Raw genomic sequence first — 18,930 nt, 5'->3', positions numbered from 1 at the left:
GCCATCTGTAATGCAGACACAAGTCGTCTCTGTATGCATTTACTTAAATCACAGCAGCCAGGGTTGTGAAAGTGCCACAAAGAATTGCACAAGTCTCTTTGTGGAAACAATATGGCCACTGACCAACAATGACGGCATACATTAAAACACAAACTGTACTTTCATTCAAATATTATTACACAAGCATTACAATACAAAACTTTTCATTATGCGATTTTTTTAAACTCTTCAGTGTGGATTGTTTCCATCATCATTTCACTCAAATTGTTAACAAATGAGTCACTGTCGCCATCGAAATCATTGTCACAAAAATCATTGTCACTCTCATCTTCAATTGGACATTCCTCCTAAAGCTCTACATTCTCTTCCTCAGGAGTGACAGTGCATGAAGAATTTGCCATTTTGGGCCAACTAACTTGAACATAATAGTTACAACCTTTCTCTAAACACAACTCCTACAGTTCAACAGGGAGGTTTAACAGGCTTCCCTAGATGGTAGTAAGATGCAGCACTGATGCCTAGTACAGTCAGATTTGAGAATGGAGCATGTAAGAGCTATGAAAATTTGTGTCAAACAAGGCTCGACATCAGAGTGGAAAACAAAATTCGCAATGTCGAGCGCCATTCACCATTGGAGTGGAAAGAGTTAACCTGCAAGGCAGATTCAGTCCCTCTCTCCTAGAAGCGAGAACTTAAATGCTCTCGGTTATTCAGGTGGGTAGACTTCAGTACGTTACAGGAGGTAATCAGTGCGTAGAGCAGGCTTGCTTAATCTGGGCATTCTGGCTAGTGGGCGCCCGCTTAGTTCACGGGCAGCGGGTGGACATAGTAGCTGCGTGTTGTTGTCAGTCTTTGCTGTGTAAACAAACCTATTGGCTCACTGCAGTGACACCTGGTGCTATGAATATGGATTTAGCTGAGAAGAGACCAAGTTATAGTGCAAATTGCATGTAACAAGAATCCCAATTGGAACTGTAGTGGCTTTTTGTGCATACCGTAAGATGTGCTACATGTTTAGTGTGTCGACATTGTGTTACACCAAAAAAATATAATGTTGCAACACTACAATTTCAAACACTGTGACGTATATAACAGTGTTTAGGGAGATGAGCATCTGCAATTAATTGCGAAGTTAAAAGAATCCTTTGGCACTGATATAAGCTTGGTTATCTCAATTAATCTTACATCAACAATTAATACTATTCATGTTACATTACAATTGGATTTACCTGACACTTTTATTTCTAGGAATTTGAAGCTACAAATGAAGGTGCAGTGAGGGCAAGGTTTAGAATTGCCCATTTAATTGCTCGACCATTCTCCACTGGGTCGATTATGAAAGAATGCCTCAACATCGCTAGTGAATCTGGTGTCCTGTAAGTACAGCACAATTTCATGCAATTTGTCTGTCTCGACACACGACTGCACGCTGTATGGAACATCTTAGTGCAGATGCTGAATGACAGTTCACAGTGAGAAGGCAACAATTTTTTGCATGTTCCCTGTGCCTTGAAAGTACCGACATTACAGATACAGCACAATTGGCTATATTCTTCCGAGGCATGGGTACAGATTTAAATATCACAGAAGAGCTTCTTAATTTAGCCCCCACAAGAGACACATGTATCGGCAAAGATATATTTAGTGCTTTTCAACATCTGTTACGAAACTGAATCTGTCCTGGAATACACTCATTTCCGTCACCACTGATGGCATCCCTGACATGGCTGGCTGTAACATGGGTGAAATGTCTAAAAACTAAGCTAAGCCCAGGACAGCAATTTCACTTAGTGTATTATGTAACTCATCAAGAGGTACTTTGTGCAAAGAATTTGCAATTTGGGAGAGTTACAAATGTCATAGTTAGGACTGTAAATTTCACACAGTCTGCAGGATTGAATCACAGACAGTTATTAGAGTTCACAGATTCACTGGAATCTGATTTCTGTGATATACCCTATTTTTGTCATGTACAATAGCCGATTAGGGGTAAAACCCTTGAAAGTTTCCTCCTTTTGCTTGAACAGCTTTCTGACCCCCTATGGGTTGTTAACCTAGTATTTCTTATCAACATAATGAGTAATTTGAATAGTCTCAATGCTTTGTTGCAGGGAAAAGGTCAGTTAATTCTATCTCTATTTTCTAAAATTCACGCAATGCAAATAAAATTGGAAGTATGGAGACGTCAGTTCCAGGACTGTAATTTCATGAATTTTCCGAATGTGACACAGTTTGCAGCTAACATTAATAATGACCTTTTTGCATCATTTGTTTAGTTCTGTCAATAATTTGTATGCAGCTTTCACAAAACAATTCAATGATCTGAGGTCACTTGAGCCAGATTTTTACATCTTCATGTCCCCATGCTTGATGAGTGACAGAACTGTGTCCACAGAGATGCAATTAGAATTGATAGATCTGCAATGTGATTGCTTCTTTAAAGAGAAGTTTAGAATGGCGAATGACATCATTCAGTTCTATTCCTGCCTTCCAGGGAATAGATTTCCTCAATTACATTCAAAAGCAGCAGCTACAATGTGCATGTTTGGTTCTACTCATTTATACGAACAACTTTTTTTGGCCTTAAAGCTTTCCAAATCGAAACATAGATCACAAACGACAGATAGTCACCTGAATACCATTATTTGATTGCACCCAACAGGTAGCATTTGTCTGGACACTCCCTTGCTTGCAGCAAAACATGGGAAACATGGATCATAATACATATAAATGTAATATAGCAACGTCTGCATTTTTGTATGTGATGTGATTATATACTGTAAGCAATAAAATAGTATTATGGTACATTTAACCTGGTGCCAATGAATCCTTACCACGGTAGGGTTGTATTTTATGTGCAGAATGTACTTAACCTAATGTAACCTAGAGTGGCACACATACACGCCTGAGAAAGCATAGCCCTGTACCACATAATGTGCCATGTTCCACCATGCACTAGCGACGGCCAGCAGCTCTACTGCTTTGTCTCGCTACACTGTGACGAATGCCTGCTGATGAGTTGCCCACAGTTACATCACGTCTGCTGGGCCACACCGGGCTAGGGCAGACAGGCGTCCGGCTCACCACCTCCTGTCTAGAGCATGAACTACAATACTGTCAGATCTGCATACAGCCAAAACTGACTGAAATCCCTGAGGTACTAATTACTCAACACCATCTAATATCCATGTGATGCAGCGAATGAACTAAGAATCATCCTCAAACTTTTCAATTTTTACATGTAGAATATATGAGGTTATATCACAATAACAGCAAGTAGAAGGATTGCTCTGCGGGTCTTCAGATTGTGAAAGAAATTAAAGCACTGTCTTACTGGTTCTTCAGAAAACAATGCAACAAATACTATAACATAGTTCAGTCACACAAACACAGAACTCATCAGTATCTCACATCCCATGAAGAAAGTAGAGTTGCTGAAATTCAGACAGAAATATTCTAACTCATTTGTGCCACAGCCAGGACTTGGCCCCCACGCTGTACTGTTTGTTCATACTCCTCAAACTGCAAATACAGGAGGAAAATGAAAACAAAAGTACACATTTATAGTAAAATATTTGCAATTATCCATAGGTGGAGTAATTTTCACCTAAAACCTGTCTCTGAAAACAGAAAAAAGAATTTATAATATAAATCTAAATAGTAGTTTTGGTTGGTGCATACATTCACAGCAGTTTTCAGTTTTCTTCATTACAATATTACTAGGGATTCTTCACTTTGTCACTATTACTTATTATTTAAAATTTTGTTTCCGTGCGGGTCCATAGCCTCTAAATATTTCATGAATGAAAATATGGCCCATCGTAGGATGTATTAATGTTCTTTATTTAATTTGTGCAATTTGGTAATTTTGACTTTGTGTCACTTTCAATCACATGTATGACATCAACATATGTACATCACATTTTACATTGTGAAAATTAATCTGATACTTACACAAGGTAAAATGTGACATACATAAGCTGATGTCACCCATGTGCTTGAAAATGACACAGGGTGTATACGGGGACAAGGAAAAAAATTTCCCGGATTTCTCTCGGATATCCTGTTTAAAAAATATGCTTTTTCCCGGGCGAAAATACACTTTTTCTGTGTTAAGTGACAGTAGGTTTTCAGTAGATTTTCCCTCGGAACTGTAAAACTTATCAATCCTTTGAATGGTTAACGTTTTATACAATCGCGTAGAACTTCCAAGAAAAAAAAGAAAAGACGGGGCAGAGAAGTTTTGGAGAGACTTTTAATTAAAAAAAGGAGAGAAGTTTTGGAAAGATCTTTGATTTGCAGCAACATATACGCTGCATATTTTCGTATTACGAAAGTATAAATTCGAATTCCACCAAACACAGCGCGTTAGTTTCCGGAGCGTTGAAACCGAGGTTGCGATGTCCTTTTGTAAGCGAGTCATATCTCAATGAGCATTGGACACCTGTTACAGTCAGCCAATAGCAAGATCACTGGTTACATAGCGCGAACACGCAAAAGGAAAAGTTAACGGTTTACATTAATGTACACAGTACCGTATATCTACAAGAAAAGCTAAGCTTCCACATATAATTTTGGTCTCTAAGAGTAATACGCTACAACAGAAGCTAAGCTTTCACATGTAATATTGATTTTTTTTTTTTTTTTTTTTTTTTTTTTTTTTTTTTTTTTTTTTTTTTTTTTTGCGTGTGTTATACTTTAAGATACATCACACAAATGTGCCAGTAAATTTAAAATTCTGATATACAGGGTGTTTCAAAAATGACCGGTATATTTGAAACGGCAATAAAAACTAAACGAGCAGCGATAGAAATACACCGTTTGTTGCAATATGCTTGGGACAACAGTACATTTTCAGGCAGACAAACTTTCGAAATTACAGTAGTTACAATTTTCAACAACAGATGGCGCTGCAAGTGATGTGAAAGATATAGAAGACAACGCAGTCTGTGGGTGCGCCATTCTGTACGTCGTCTTTCTGCTGTAAGCGTGTGCTGTTCACAACGTGCAAGTGTGCTGTAGACAACATGGTTTATTCCTTAGAACAGAGGATTTTTCTGCAACAAGACGAAGTTTTCAACGGAGGTTTAATGTAACCAAAGGACCGAAAAGCGATACAATAAAGGATCTGTTTGAAAAATTTCAACGGACTGGGAACGTGATGGATGAACGTGCTGGAAAGGTAGGGCGACCGCGTACGGCAACCACAAAAGGCAACGCGCAGCTAGTGCAGCAGGTGATCCAACAGCGGCCTCGGGTTTCCGTTCGCCGTGTTGCAGCTGCGGTCCAAATGACGCCAACGTCCACGTATCGTCTCATGCGCCAGAGTTTACACCTCTATCCATACAAAATTCAAACGCGGCAACCGCTCAGCGCTGCTACCATTGCTGCACGAGAGACATTCGCTAACGATATAGTGCACAGGATTGATGACGGCGATATGCATGTGGGCAGCATTTGGTTTACTGACGAAGCTTATTTTTACCTGGACGGCTTCGTCAATAAACAGAACTGGCGCATATGGGGAACCGAAAAGCCCCATGTTGCAGTCCCATCGTCCCTGCATCCTCAAAAAGTACTGGTCTGGGCCGCCATTTCTTCCAAAGGAATCATTGGCCCATTTTTCAGATCCGAAACGATTACTACATCATGCTATCTGGACATTCTTCGTGAATTTGTGGCGGTACAAACTGCCTTAGACGACACTGCGAACACCTCGTGGTTTATGCAAGATGGTGCCCGGCCACATCGCACGGCCGACGTCTTTAATTTCCTGAATGAATATTTCGATGATCGTGTGATTGCTTTGGGCTACCCGAAACATACAGGAGGCGGCGTGGATTGGCCTCCCTATTCGCCAGACATGAACCCCTGTGACTTCTTTCTGTGGGGACACTTGAAAGACCAGGTGTACCGCCAGAATCCAGAAACAATTGAACAGCTGAAGCAGTACATCTCATCTGCATGTGAAGCCATTCCGCCAGACACGTTGTCAAAGGTTTCGGGTAATTTCATTCAGAGACTACACCATATTATTGCTACGCATGGTGGATATGTGGAACATATCGTACTATAGAGTTTCCCAGACCGCAGCGCCATCTGTTGTTGAAAATTGTAACTACTGTAATTTCGAAAGTTTGTCTGCCTGAAAATGTACTGTTGTCCCAAGCACATTGCAACAAACGGTGTATTTCTATCGCTGCTCGTTTAGTTTTTATTGACGTTTCAAATATACCGGTCATTTTTGAAACACCCTGTAAATGTCTCGGCTCGAAATTCTTGTATGTGGCTGGTCCTCAAACTGTTCAGTTTCGAACGCTCTGTGATTTAGATATCCATCCCACATTCTCACACGTAACATAATTCATGTTGCGTAAAAATAAATTTTCTTTGAAAGTAACACTTTTCTAACCACCGTTCGCAATAGTATCCGGTGACTGTTAGAAATAGGTTCGATTTACCATTTGCGTGAGAGCGCCAGAAAACAGGCATTATTGTGCGTGTGCAACTGTAGTGTTGTAGGAAGCCCGCATGTTCGTGTGTATAAAGCACTAACAGAGCTTACATTACATCATAAAAGAAACAGGGCATCAGAGGATACTGCAAAGAGCATCGGAATTTCGTAAACCACACTAAAATGCATAATTATGCTTCAAGTGCAAATTGGCTTTTTCCATATTCATAATGAAGTAGGTCCCATCTGATATTAAGCTTTTCAGTGTGGTTTTTGGGATGTAAATTTTCTTGGAGTACCGGTACTTTGCGATCTCATTTTTGGTTCTTTATTATGGCATAATGCCATATATGGCAGAAGATGATAACGTGCACTTGAAATTCAGCAAACAGTTGGAACCAGGCAATACTGTAGAATGAAACACTTCGTTTCAAATAAAATGATTGCCTCAGCGGAATGATTAATAAAGCCAAATTTCTTTAGCAAACTTGCAAAAATAACTTCACTGTTCTCCAAGGCGATTAATGCTTGACTGCTACTAACTTGGAAATAAAATAAAATCAGAAAACAAATTAATAATATATTTTTGCCCTCCGTAATTATGTGAAGGTATTTTAATTCGCTTGATGGCTCCCGGCCACAGAAATCCGTTTGTTTTCACTTGACGTGGGAGCTGTACACGATGAGAAGCAGCGAAATCACTTAACGTAAACACGGGTCACGTGGAGGTTAACCCCCTCCCCATTGCAACTCAGACAACTCTGTGCAAGCGTGAATCTGGCAGCTAGGGCGCGCGAGTAAAATTTTTCTCGTTTGCATCTGGCTGCTTGCTGCTACTACCGATACAGCCAACAGCCAAACTTCAAGTAGCGGGAGAAGTTACTGCTTATACGCGAGTCAAATGCGCATGCGCAACAGACCGCTGGCAATTGGTCAAACGAACCTAACGTGAACAGTTGCGACGTCATGCTCATAGCAAGCAGTTTATTGTTACGAAGAATTACAGTCTGCACCCTACGGCCTTTGACATATTTTTGCTATTTGCAGACGCTTGTGCGTGCACGATGTTTTGCTGTTGTAAATTGCACATTTCCACTAAAGTTTTATTTTTTTTCCTCTCGTTTATATTTTAATGCTGCAGTATCATTCTCCAGTAGCAGGATACAATAACATTCTTTGCTAGAGAATCAATTCTGCAGTCAAAATTGCAAAAATTTAACTGAAAGCTAAAACAATGAAAAATTCCCGGAATTCCGAAAAATTCCCGTGCTTTTCCCGGTTTTCTCCCGGATGAAAAAATTCCCGGGTTTTTCCCGGATTTCCCGGTTGTCCCTGGTCGTACACACCCTATGACACCAAGTCAAAATTAACTATTCACATTAATTAAATAAAGAACATTCATACAGCCTACTATGGACCATGTTGGCATTTATAAAATAGTTATTATCTAAAGAGTTATGCTTGTAAATACACTTCACATTTGAATAAAGTTTGAGCTATCTGTAAGCCAAAGAAAATGGATTGTCACATAAAACATCATGAAAACTTCTACTATATTCTTCAAGTTGAGTTTAGTAAATGAAAAAAGATCCAGTGTTGGTTTAAAACTTGTGTGCTATCTACAAGGATAATGCCACCAAATCAAGAAAATAGTTCTACCACTTCAATTAGGGCCACTTTAACATGATCTATATGTAATATTTAAGACTTATGCATTTTTGTTAAGCTGTCCTGAACATTTCAGTTCATGATGATCCACATTCATCAACTTAAGAACAGACACATGTGATTAATTTTGGACAGTCACCCATTGTATGGTATTTGTATTAAATGAGTGGTTACAGATGTTGTAACCCATAAAAATTGTACAATTTTAACCAATTTTCCCAACACTGTCACTGGCTATTGTTAATTGTGCCTATATACTGACATGAAAATGAAAAAGAACTGCGAGGTACTAACTAAAATGCAACACTCCATACGAAAGTTTCTGTCCACAAACAGGAAATAGTGATAATCTCGGCAGGTAAATCAGACCTTATTTGTTATCAAATACTTTCCATGCAATATAACCATTACTGTTACCATTTATCATCAATAATTAACATGCCTTGCAGCCACAACTGATTAAAAATTGCTAAGGAGATTGTATAAAGTATTTCTGTAACATTACAATATATGACAACACATGTTGAAATGATGACACCACTATTAAAGAACTTGATAGGGAGGTGTATCTACATTCCTCGCAGTTTCCATTCCTCGTCCAACACTCTTTTAGGTAACTGTCTTCAAAAAAGCTTCTCAAACTTCTTTACATAGCTTTTTGCAATGCAATCCTTTCATAGTGAGAGGAGGATAATACACTGTTGATTAAATTTCAAGTGTCACCTTTAGTAAATACATTTATAGCATCCAAACAATGCAGTGACATTTTGCATCAACATAGTAAATGGTTTAAGAATTTGCTAACAAAGAACCAAATATCAGTCACTCTATCGATGCTAGCTGGGATCCAGTTTGTACTTTTACACATTTGGATTATCTATTGGTCTAATGTATTTTCTATTTTTATTTGCTTTTAATTTTCCTATGACAATAATTATCCATTTAATTAGAACACTTGCAGCAAATGCCATGAAGTGGTACCATATTTGCATCACAACACACTGTTATTGCAGTTACATAATACGTACAACTTCTAAGCCCCAGTAAAAACATTGTCACATAAATAAGAAAATCAAATTTGAATTTTCTGTATACATACTTCACAAAATTTTGTCTCATCGTGAAGAGGAGAGTGTGCATAATTTGTTTCAATTATTATGCTGATTGAGTTATTCTCCTCCAATGAAACATCAAGTTGTCTATCATCAAATGCAAAATTTGCTCCAACTCCAGGAAAACCAATCCAATTTGTTAAATCAATTCTTTGCTGAAACCATGCAATTTTGCATCACACACATAATTTGCATGAATTAACACAATACATACAATAATTGTTATCTGCAGATGAAATATATGTAATTTCAGTTCTTAATGGTACATGCAGTAAACTGTGGTGTAATGCTGGATTTACATTTTCCAAATTAAGAGTGAGAATGATGGAAATGGATACAATAGATACATTACATGAGAAATACATAGAATATATGAGAAACAATTTATACAACTTCTTATTCCTCCATACACATAGAGCAAACTTAATTTCTCAAAGTAATTCACCTAAGTTCATATACAGCTATGGGACTCCACAGCTGTTTATATGGTTAGGATGAACTACAAGGTATGGAACATCCTAGTAGAAAACACAAAAATACAAACTAGTTGACTTTTAAAAAAAAAAAAAGTGACCACCATTACCCTTTTAAGAAATGGGAACTTTCTCTATGCTTCCACTAGACACTAGGTTTACGTTTCCATACTTCCAATGAATAATGACAAAAAGGAATCTTTTACATATCATAATTGGCATGACACAAAACCAAACATGGACTGTTTGTAAAACTAGTTATTGGATTAAACTACTCAAATCCAAGCAGCACAGAAAAAAAAAAAAAAAAAATCAACCAGATATTAGTAACACATCACTTGATCCAAACAGAAAGACATTTCCATCTCATAAAGTACTAACTTTAGTGATAGTATTAACTTCAGTGAATAATTTACAAAACATTTCCATCACTAAACACATTAATTTCCAACAATACACAACAAAATAACAATGAAAGCGTCTACAAAGGAGAATTTTCACACACACTAACAACCAACAGAACAACACTCCTTGTTCTTAATTTTGAATGCACAAAAGATCATCATGAATGCTCCAAATCATTCTACATTCTGTACTTGCAATAGAGAATAAGAGCAAATAATAAATTTTTGACTTGGGTCATATTTCAACCAACATATGCTCTTTGGATAGTATACGGAAGTGTCATCCATGCTATATCCTATAGATTTCAGGAATACCAAACTCTGAAATGAGCTTCAAAAAAATCACTGCACTGCAAAATGTATAAATATGTCCCTCCGTTTCTCTATTATACCCCCCTCCCCCCACCCATGTGAAGGCAACAAACTTAAAAATATGATGCAAACAATTAATACCTATGAAGAATGCTGTATGTTTCCTTCGGCAAGGCTGTTTCCTCGAATAAATCAGTATGATACAGGACCACTGTTAGTCCCGAAAGGATTGTTATACGGGCAGTATGTCATCATACTCCCCATTCATGAAATCACTGGAGTAAAAGATATAATAATAATAATAATAAAGGAGAATTGTTGTGCCAACAATATTTACTCAGCAATATAAATTACAGTGAATAAGAGAATGAGGGCAAGCTGTGAATTAGTTCGGAAACACGCAAGGTTCATCAACAGACATACAAATTGTTTAAGAACAAAGAAAAGTCATTGACAGAATACCTTCTTGATGTCAAAGACAACTACTACAACATGCTGCTTGTGTTAGAAGGCTTCTTGATTTCCTTGTACCATTGGTTCGAGGGATATGTTATCTAGTGTGGAATGGTATCTTCTAAACTCACACCTGGAGTGTCTAAAAAGCCTTTTTGGGTTCATTTGCTAACAAGAAGATGATTAACAATTCCTTAAAGAATGATTTCCGTGTTGAGATCAAGCAATGCTCAGCTAATATGGAAAGTGTTGTCCTCTTTCGGTTTTATAAGACCATCAGAATTTCTTTGCTCTCTAATTCAGGATAATGCCCAGTTTAAATTATACTGTAAATTGCAAGGGCCCCACGTTCTCACTTCAGAGATGACGATGTATGTCGCAATTAATCTTATGTGGGTCAGGTGAAGTACCAAGAGTCACTGACAAAGATAATTTCCAGCATTTTACTGGCGCATCACCTCTGTAGATAGTATTAGTATAGACAATACAGAAGGATGTCAGTAACCCCATACTTCATGCAATAATAGTTTTTCCCCCCTACACATGGAAAGGGCTTGTGTTTGTCCCCACTAAGCAATGGACACATTAATTTTCAATACTATCGTCATATACACTGTGCAACAAAATTAGTAGAAAACAACAGATCGCAGTGCGATGAGTAACAAGATGACATTCTTGACAACCTTTGACGCTATCCGGATGTTTCAGTCTTTCTGTAAGGACATTGCAGGCCAGCAAGCCCACTAAATGTGGTCACACATTGCATTGTATGCAGTGAAATGCAATTTTTGTTTTTGTGTAGAGGGTCGAACCACTAAGGACCATTCAAAACCATTCGATGAAATTTGAATGTGATCCAAAGTTGCAAAGAATGCTTATGGTTTTTCAGCCATCCTGTTTTACACCCTCCTGTGGTGTGATCATGGAGGGGTGGGACATTGAGAAATGCATGAATAAAGTGACAGAACTTTGGTTTGGCATACCTACTTGCAGGCACTACAGAAGCAGTGTAGCATGCCTGCAGGTGCAAAGGTCTCAGTCACAGATTGCATCTATACAGGTACACTTTTAAAGAGTTCAATAAAGGTGGGTGGGCAGGAGGGCGGCACCAAGGGTGTGTGGTCTTAGAGGAATCCTTTCCTGTTTTATTCACAGACGTGTTGTCACAGAGGGGAGGGGGGGGGGGTTGAAACCATGCTGGAGTGTGTCAAATGAGTGTAAACACATCTATGTACAAATGAAATTAAAACCGCAACTGAGAATTTTTCTACTGCTGTGTGTGGAGATTAATATGGTGTACTCATGAATGAGAATGGAATTAAGTATTTGTTAAAGTTGAGTAAATGATGGATTGACAGGGATGAAAACAGTGACATTAAATGATATCAGTGGAAATACACTACTGGCCATTAAAATTGCTACACCAAGAAGAAATGCAGATGATAAACAGGTATTCATTGGACAAATATATTATACTAGAACTGACATGTGATTACATTTTAACGCAATTTGGGTGCATAGATCCTGAGAAATCAGTATCAAGAACAATCAACTCTGGCCGCAATAATGGCCTTGATGCACCTGGGCATCGAGTCAAACACAGCTTGGATGGCGTATACAGGTACAGCTGCCCATGCAGCTTCAACACGATACCACAGTACTGAGAAGAGCCAGTTGCTCGGCCACCATTGACCAGACGTTTTAAATTGGTGAGAGATCTGAAGAATGGGCTGGCCAGGGCAGCAGTCGAACATTTTCTGTATCCAGAAAACATGCGGTCGTGCATTATCCTGCTGAAATGTAGAGCTTCGCAGGGATCAAATTAAGTGTAGAGCCATGGGTCATAACACATCTGAAATGTAACGTCCACTGCTCAAAGTGCCGTCATTGTGAACAAGAGGTCACTGAGACGTGTAACCAATGGCACCCTATACCATCACGCTGGGTGATAACGCCAGTATGGCAATGACGAATACACGCTTCCAATGTGCGTTCACCGTGATGTTGCCAAACACGGATGCGACCATCATGATGCTGTAAACAGAACCTGGATTTATCCGAAAAAATGATATTTTGCCATTTGTGCACCCAGGTTCGTCGTTGACTACACCATCGCAGGCGCTCCTGTCTGTGATGCAGCGTCAAAGGTAACTGCAGCCATGGTCTCCGAGCTGATAGTCCAAGCTGGTGCAAACGTCATCGAACTTTTCGTGCAGATGGTTTTTGTCTTTTAAACGTCCCCATCTGTTGACTCAGGGATCGAGACGTCGCTGCGCGATCCGTTACAGCCATGCAGATAAAATGCCTGTCATCTCGACTGCTAGTGATACGAGAACGTTGGGAACCAGCACGGCGTTCCGTATTACCCTCCTGAACCCACCGATTCCATATTCTGCTAACAGTCATTGGATCTCAACCAACGCGAGCAGCAATGTCGCGATACGATAAACCGCAACCGCAATCGGCTATAATCTGACCTTTATCAAAGTCGGAAACCTGATGGTACGCATTTCTCCTCCTTACACGAGGCGTCACAACAACGTTTCACCAGGCAACGCTGGTCAGCTGCTGTTTGTGTATGAGAAATCGATTGGAAACTTTCCTCATGTCAGCACGTTGTAGGTGTCACCACTGGCGCCAGCCTTGTTTGAATGCTCTGAAAAGCTAATCATTTGCATATCACAGCATCTTCTTCCTGTCGGTTACATTTCGCGTCTGTAGCACGTCATCTTCGTGGTGTAGCAATTTTAATGGCCAGTAGTGTAGTTTAGAGCTGTTGAATCTGAAATGTGACAAATATACTGTGACAGTTGAAAATTTGTGGCAGAAGAGGACTGAAACCGGATTTCTTGCCTTTTATGAGCAGCTGCCATAACAATCAGGCTATCTGAGCACACCTCCAAACTTGGTATCATGTCATTGCACCTTCACTAATTTCATCAACATTACTCAACTTCTTGCAGTGCATTTCAGCCATAGTCCTCAACTGATTCTGTTGCCCTAGTTGTGCTATTCCCACAAACCCCATGGGAGAACCTCTGGTAGTAGTATTCAGGTGGAGACATAAAAGATAATGAAAAGTAAAATTAAGCACGGAGGCATTCTTAGCTAACCAAAGGTAAGATGAATGCTCATGAAAAGCACGGGATCCCTGTTTCAGTCCCTGTTTGGCTCAAATTTTCAATCATCACAACATATTTAAAGTTTATCAATTTATTGAGAAAGACTGAAAATGAATAATGTTCCAAGGTACCATCTAAATCTAAATAATGTGAGAGACACACAAATTAATAAACAAGAGATATACAAATTAATAATGTGATCTACACACTTAGCTGGTTGTAATGGATTCAACAAAATTCTTGGCCTGATAAATTTGGTACATTGTGAAAGAATGACAAACAACATACATGAGTGTACGCTGATGAAGTAAAATGACTTAGACTTGAGTTAAAATCATTACTGTATATGCCAGTAATACAGATACTGGTGCTCTATTCTCTAGGTATATTTTATCATATAATTCTTCAAGAATATACCATAAAATACCAAAGACTCATGTAACACTTACAATAAAATTGTGCTTACTTTGTGTAATTGGTATGTTTAATCACGGTGTATACATGGACAAGGGAAAAAAAAATTCTAAAATTTTTCCCGTATTTCCCAGTTGAAAATACACTTTCTCCCGGGTGAAAATACATTTTTTCCGTGTTAAGTGACAGTATACTATCCTCGGCACTGTAAAACTTATCAATCATTTGAATGTTTATGGTTTTATACACTGATGTAGAATTTCCCGTCACTTTAGGAAACGAAGTTCGGGGGGGGGGGGGGGGGGGGGACATTTTGGAAAGATTTTTGATGTGCAGCAACATGTACGCTGCATATTTTCATGTTACGAAGTTATAAATTCGAATTCCACCAAACACCACATGTTACTTTCCAAAGTATAGAAATCAAGATTGTGACACGCTTTTGTAAGCCAGTCATAGCTCATGTCATGTGATCTCGCCAGCTGATGACAGCGTAGGACACATGATGTTGCCAGCCAGTAGCAAGAACACTCTTAATTAGTGCCAACACACAAATAAGAAAAGTTAATGGTTTAAATTAATATACATAGTGTTGCTACAAGAAAAACAAAGCTTTCACATATAATATTGGTCTCAAAGATTAATAAGCCGCAAGAGAAGCTAAGGTTCCACATATAATGTTGATCTTTTCTGCGCGTGTTATACTTTAAGATGCATCACACAAATGTGCCAGTAAAATTTTTAATAACAATGTAGATGTCTGATCTTCTGGGCTCAAAATTCTTCTAGATGGTTGTCCTCAAAGAGTTGATTTTTAAATGAGAGTCAAACGCTTTGTGATTTAAGAAATTCATCGTACATTCTCTCACACAGTTCATCTTGCGTAGAAGGAAATTTACTCTGAAAGTAACGCTTTTCAAATCACCATTCACAATATTTTCCTGTGACCTGTTAGAAATTGGTTCATTTTAGCAGTTGCCAGGGAGCGCCAGATAACAGGCGTCACTGCACTTGTGCTGCTACGATGGCGCAGGAAGCCCGCATGTTCGGTCGTGTAAAACATTAAAAGAGGAAATTGTGTCATAAAAGAAACAAGTCATCGGAGGATACTTCAAGAGCATCAGAATTTCGTGAACCATACTAAAATGCATAATTCGGCTTAAAATGCACATTCGTATGTCCAGATTCAGATGTAAAATTTCTTGAGTACCAGCACTGTATTATCTCATGTCTGGTTCTTTACTATGGCATAACACCGTACGAGCCAGAAGATGGAAAACGTGCACTTGAAATGCAGCGAACAGTTGAAACTAGCCAACGGTGTGAAATTAAACACTTCGTTTCAAATAAATTGACTGCTTCACTGCAAAAGATTAATAAAAGCCAAATCTCTTTAGCAAACTGACAAAAATAACTTCGTTCTTCTGCAAGGCGATTAATGCTTGACTCTCAGAAAGGTGGAAATAAAACCTGAAACTAATAACATATTTTAGCCTTCTGTAATTATGCGAACGTATTTTAATTCATTTGATAGCTCCCGGCCACAGAAATCCGTTTTGTTTTCATTTAATGTGAGAGCGATAAATGAAGAGTGTGGGCTTTCACAACAGAAAATGTGAGATGATGAGTTGGCCCTCAACTACATACCCTCCGACTCAGAGTTGCGATATTAAAAGTTTTGGCTGGTTTCGTTGTCTAGGAGCTGGGATACATAGTTGCCGCATTACAGGCCAAAGCCTGCTGAGTATACGATAAGATTACACACATGAATCGAATGGTCGAAGGTTTCTATGACTCGGCAATTGCGAATTATGAATGCAACATATAAATTTATAAATGAAAGATTGCAATTAGATAAAATCTGCAGGTACTACCTTAATGACTTTAAATGATGAGTACGATAATAGAAGTACTTTTGAGAATGTGGTATATTTCTGCAAAACACTTATTGATGTCGATGGTCCGGCAATTAAGTAAAATATAAGTTGAATAACAGGGAAACAATAGATGCCTACTCCACGTAATTAGTTCTGAACAACAACAAATCTCGCAAGATATTCAGTTCTAAACGCACACTACATCTTCACTGTAGAAGCCACGGAAATCTTACAAGTGCATAAATCAGCACTACAAAATATCTATATCTGCCACGACCACACGCAAACCGCTCCACACTCTCCAAGTCCCTCTCGAGACTGTGTGTTCGTCGCACTGTCACGTCCAGCACCTCCCTTGTCCAGTGTCGTACTCCCCAGCACTTTCCGTGTCCTGTACAACTGTCCCTCATGCTGCACTGCTCCAAACCCCTCGTGTCCTCCGCTTCCACACAGTCTCACCATTAACGAGCACTATGATTGGCTAGAGCGCTCCCTCCATGTCTTCATGCCAACGTACAGTCACAAACATATTTAAACACATATGAAATACAAGAGTTACATTTAAATAACTTGAAATTAAATAAATATTACTATGGCTGGACCATAAAAACGCTCTAACACACATTGTTATATACACAAACAAATTAAATAAACATATATCAAAGGAATAGAACAAAATGTAGGCCAGTAGCCTAATGTCTCTGTGCTTTCTAAAACACAGTAAATATTTAACCAATTTCTTCATGAATAGTATATATCGGATATAAACAAAGACATAGACGAATAAATATATTTATTAAGCATGCTGCTACCGTTTTTTCGTGTAACTGTGGGGTACTTATGGCCTGATGCGAACGATAGTAATCGGCCACTTTGACCTCCAATAACTCATGTACTATTCAAGTTACATGCCTGTAATTCATACCAATTTAGGTTTACACTAATAGCTTTCTAAAGACATGGCGATCGACAAAATTGGACGAAGCGTTTATATTTTGGAAATTCGTTGCTGGGTGTTACTTGTATAATTTACCGTCATATACTAAACTTTAAACTAATAAAGATATTGAAAATCTGATTATACCATCAGAATCATCGTGCAAATAATAATAATAATGTACATGTTTCTTTTTAAGGTATCATGATTAATCTGGCTACTATTAATTTCTATACAAACTGTGAGATGTCTGCCATTAAGGTTTCACAAAGTCTGCCATCTTTGGCCCTCCCGGTGCACAGTGTTACCATAGAATTCCCAGCCACGTGCTCAATGGACCACATGCTCCGGTCATTGTGAGACACCACGCGGATGCTAACGAGCTCGGCCCTGGTGTGCAGCCCGAGTGGTGGCCACCAATTCTGAACCCACAATATTTCCAGGGCGCCGCAACCCACCTGTTACCTCACAAGCGGAAACAGCAAAATCACTAAACGTAAACACAGGTCACGTGGAGACTACCCACCTCCCCACTACAACTCCGACTGCTCTGTGAATCAGCCCCGGATCTCCGATATTTCCAAACCAGGGCAATATTAGACAGTGGCGCCCAGCCACACACCTGTAGCCAGAAGTGGCAGAAGGTATTACTCATATGCGACTCAACTGCACATTAACAAGAGCCCGCCAGCCACTGCTCAATGAATCTAATGTAAACAGCTGTCACGTCACACTCATCAGAGGCAATATGTTGTTATGAAGCATTGCATAGTCTTCCTACAGCCTTTGATACACTTTGCTGTTGTCAGACGCTTGTATGAGCACTGTGTTTTATTGTTGTATACGGATTATTTTCTTTGTGACTTAAGTTTTATTTTCGTTTTTTTTTCTCTCATTCATATTTTTGTTGCTGCAGTATTATTCTGCAGAAGCAGGATACAGTAATATCTTTTGTTAGAGTATTAATTCTTACCAGTGAAAATCACAAAAATTTAACTGAAAACTTAAATAATGAAAAATTCCTGGATTTCTAAAAAATTTTCGGGTTTTTCCTGGTTTTCTCCCAAATGAAAAAATTCTCTGGTTTCACCCAGATCTCTCAGTTGTCCCAGGTCAAATACACCCTGTTAATACACGTTGCTCGGTGGTTCGGTGGCAAAATGCCAGACTAAAAATCCATACGTCTCAGGTTCAATCCCTGGTCAATCTTGGAAATTTTATCTGTCACTTATCACTTCCTTCACCTCTGGCAATGTTTGCTGATGTGAAAAATGCCACACTGCACCACAGTACAGAATCCATGTTAAACTGTAGGTCCCCCTATAACTAGCTAAGTCAGTTTTGGAGGAAGGCAATGGCATACCGCCTCCAACAGGATCATGCCTAGTAAAGCACTGTGGTGTTCAAAATGATCTTCAGACTGGTGATGCTTTACTACATTTAATACTCTATTTTTGCCTTAATTCATGTGATATTATAAATGTTAAACATGGAGTCACCGCTTAGTTTTATTCATTAATTAGAGAAGGAAGGTTAGAGTTAATAGCCTATCCACAACTAGGTCATCATACTGGAGAAGGATGTGGAAGGAAATCAGCCCTGTCTGTTTCACAGGAAATACCATGGCATTTGCCTTTAGCAATTTAGGAAAACCACAGAAAACCTAAATGTGGATAATTGGGCAAGAAATTGAGCTTTCATCTT

The 18,930-nt window shown here is 38.8% G+C and overlaps 1 protein-coding gene across 2 annotated transcripts in view; it reads right to left on the bottom strand.

The window, feature by feature from the left end:
- LOC124555682 (biotin--protein ligase) overlaps window positions 1–18,930 on the bottom strand; it is a 373,530-nt gene that overhangs the window by 313,925 nt on the left and 40,675 nt on the right. Inside the window, exon 4 of one of the 2 annotated variants that reach the window (XM_047129684.1) lies at window positions 9,222–9,389. The exons of the other annotated variant lie outside the window; for it this stretch is intronic. Within the exon in view, the coding sequence (XP_046985640.1) occupies window positions 9,222–9,389 (168 nt within the window). The remainder of the gene's footprint in view (window positions 1–9,221; window positions 9,390–18,930) is intronic. 2 annotated transcript variants of the gene reach the window in all.

Source organism: Schistocerca americana, chromosome X (assembly GCF_021461395.2).
Source record: "Schistocerca americana isolate TAMUIC-IGC-003095 chromosome X, iqSchAmer2.1, whole genome shotgun sequence".
Taxonomy (NCBI): Eukaryota; Metazoa; Arthropoda; class Insecta; order Orthoptera; family Acrididae; genus Schistocerca; species Schistocerca americana.
Note: the sequence above shows the minus strand (reverse complement) of the source record. Positions and strands in the feature narration are given on the sequence as shown.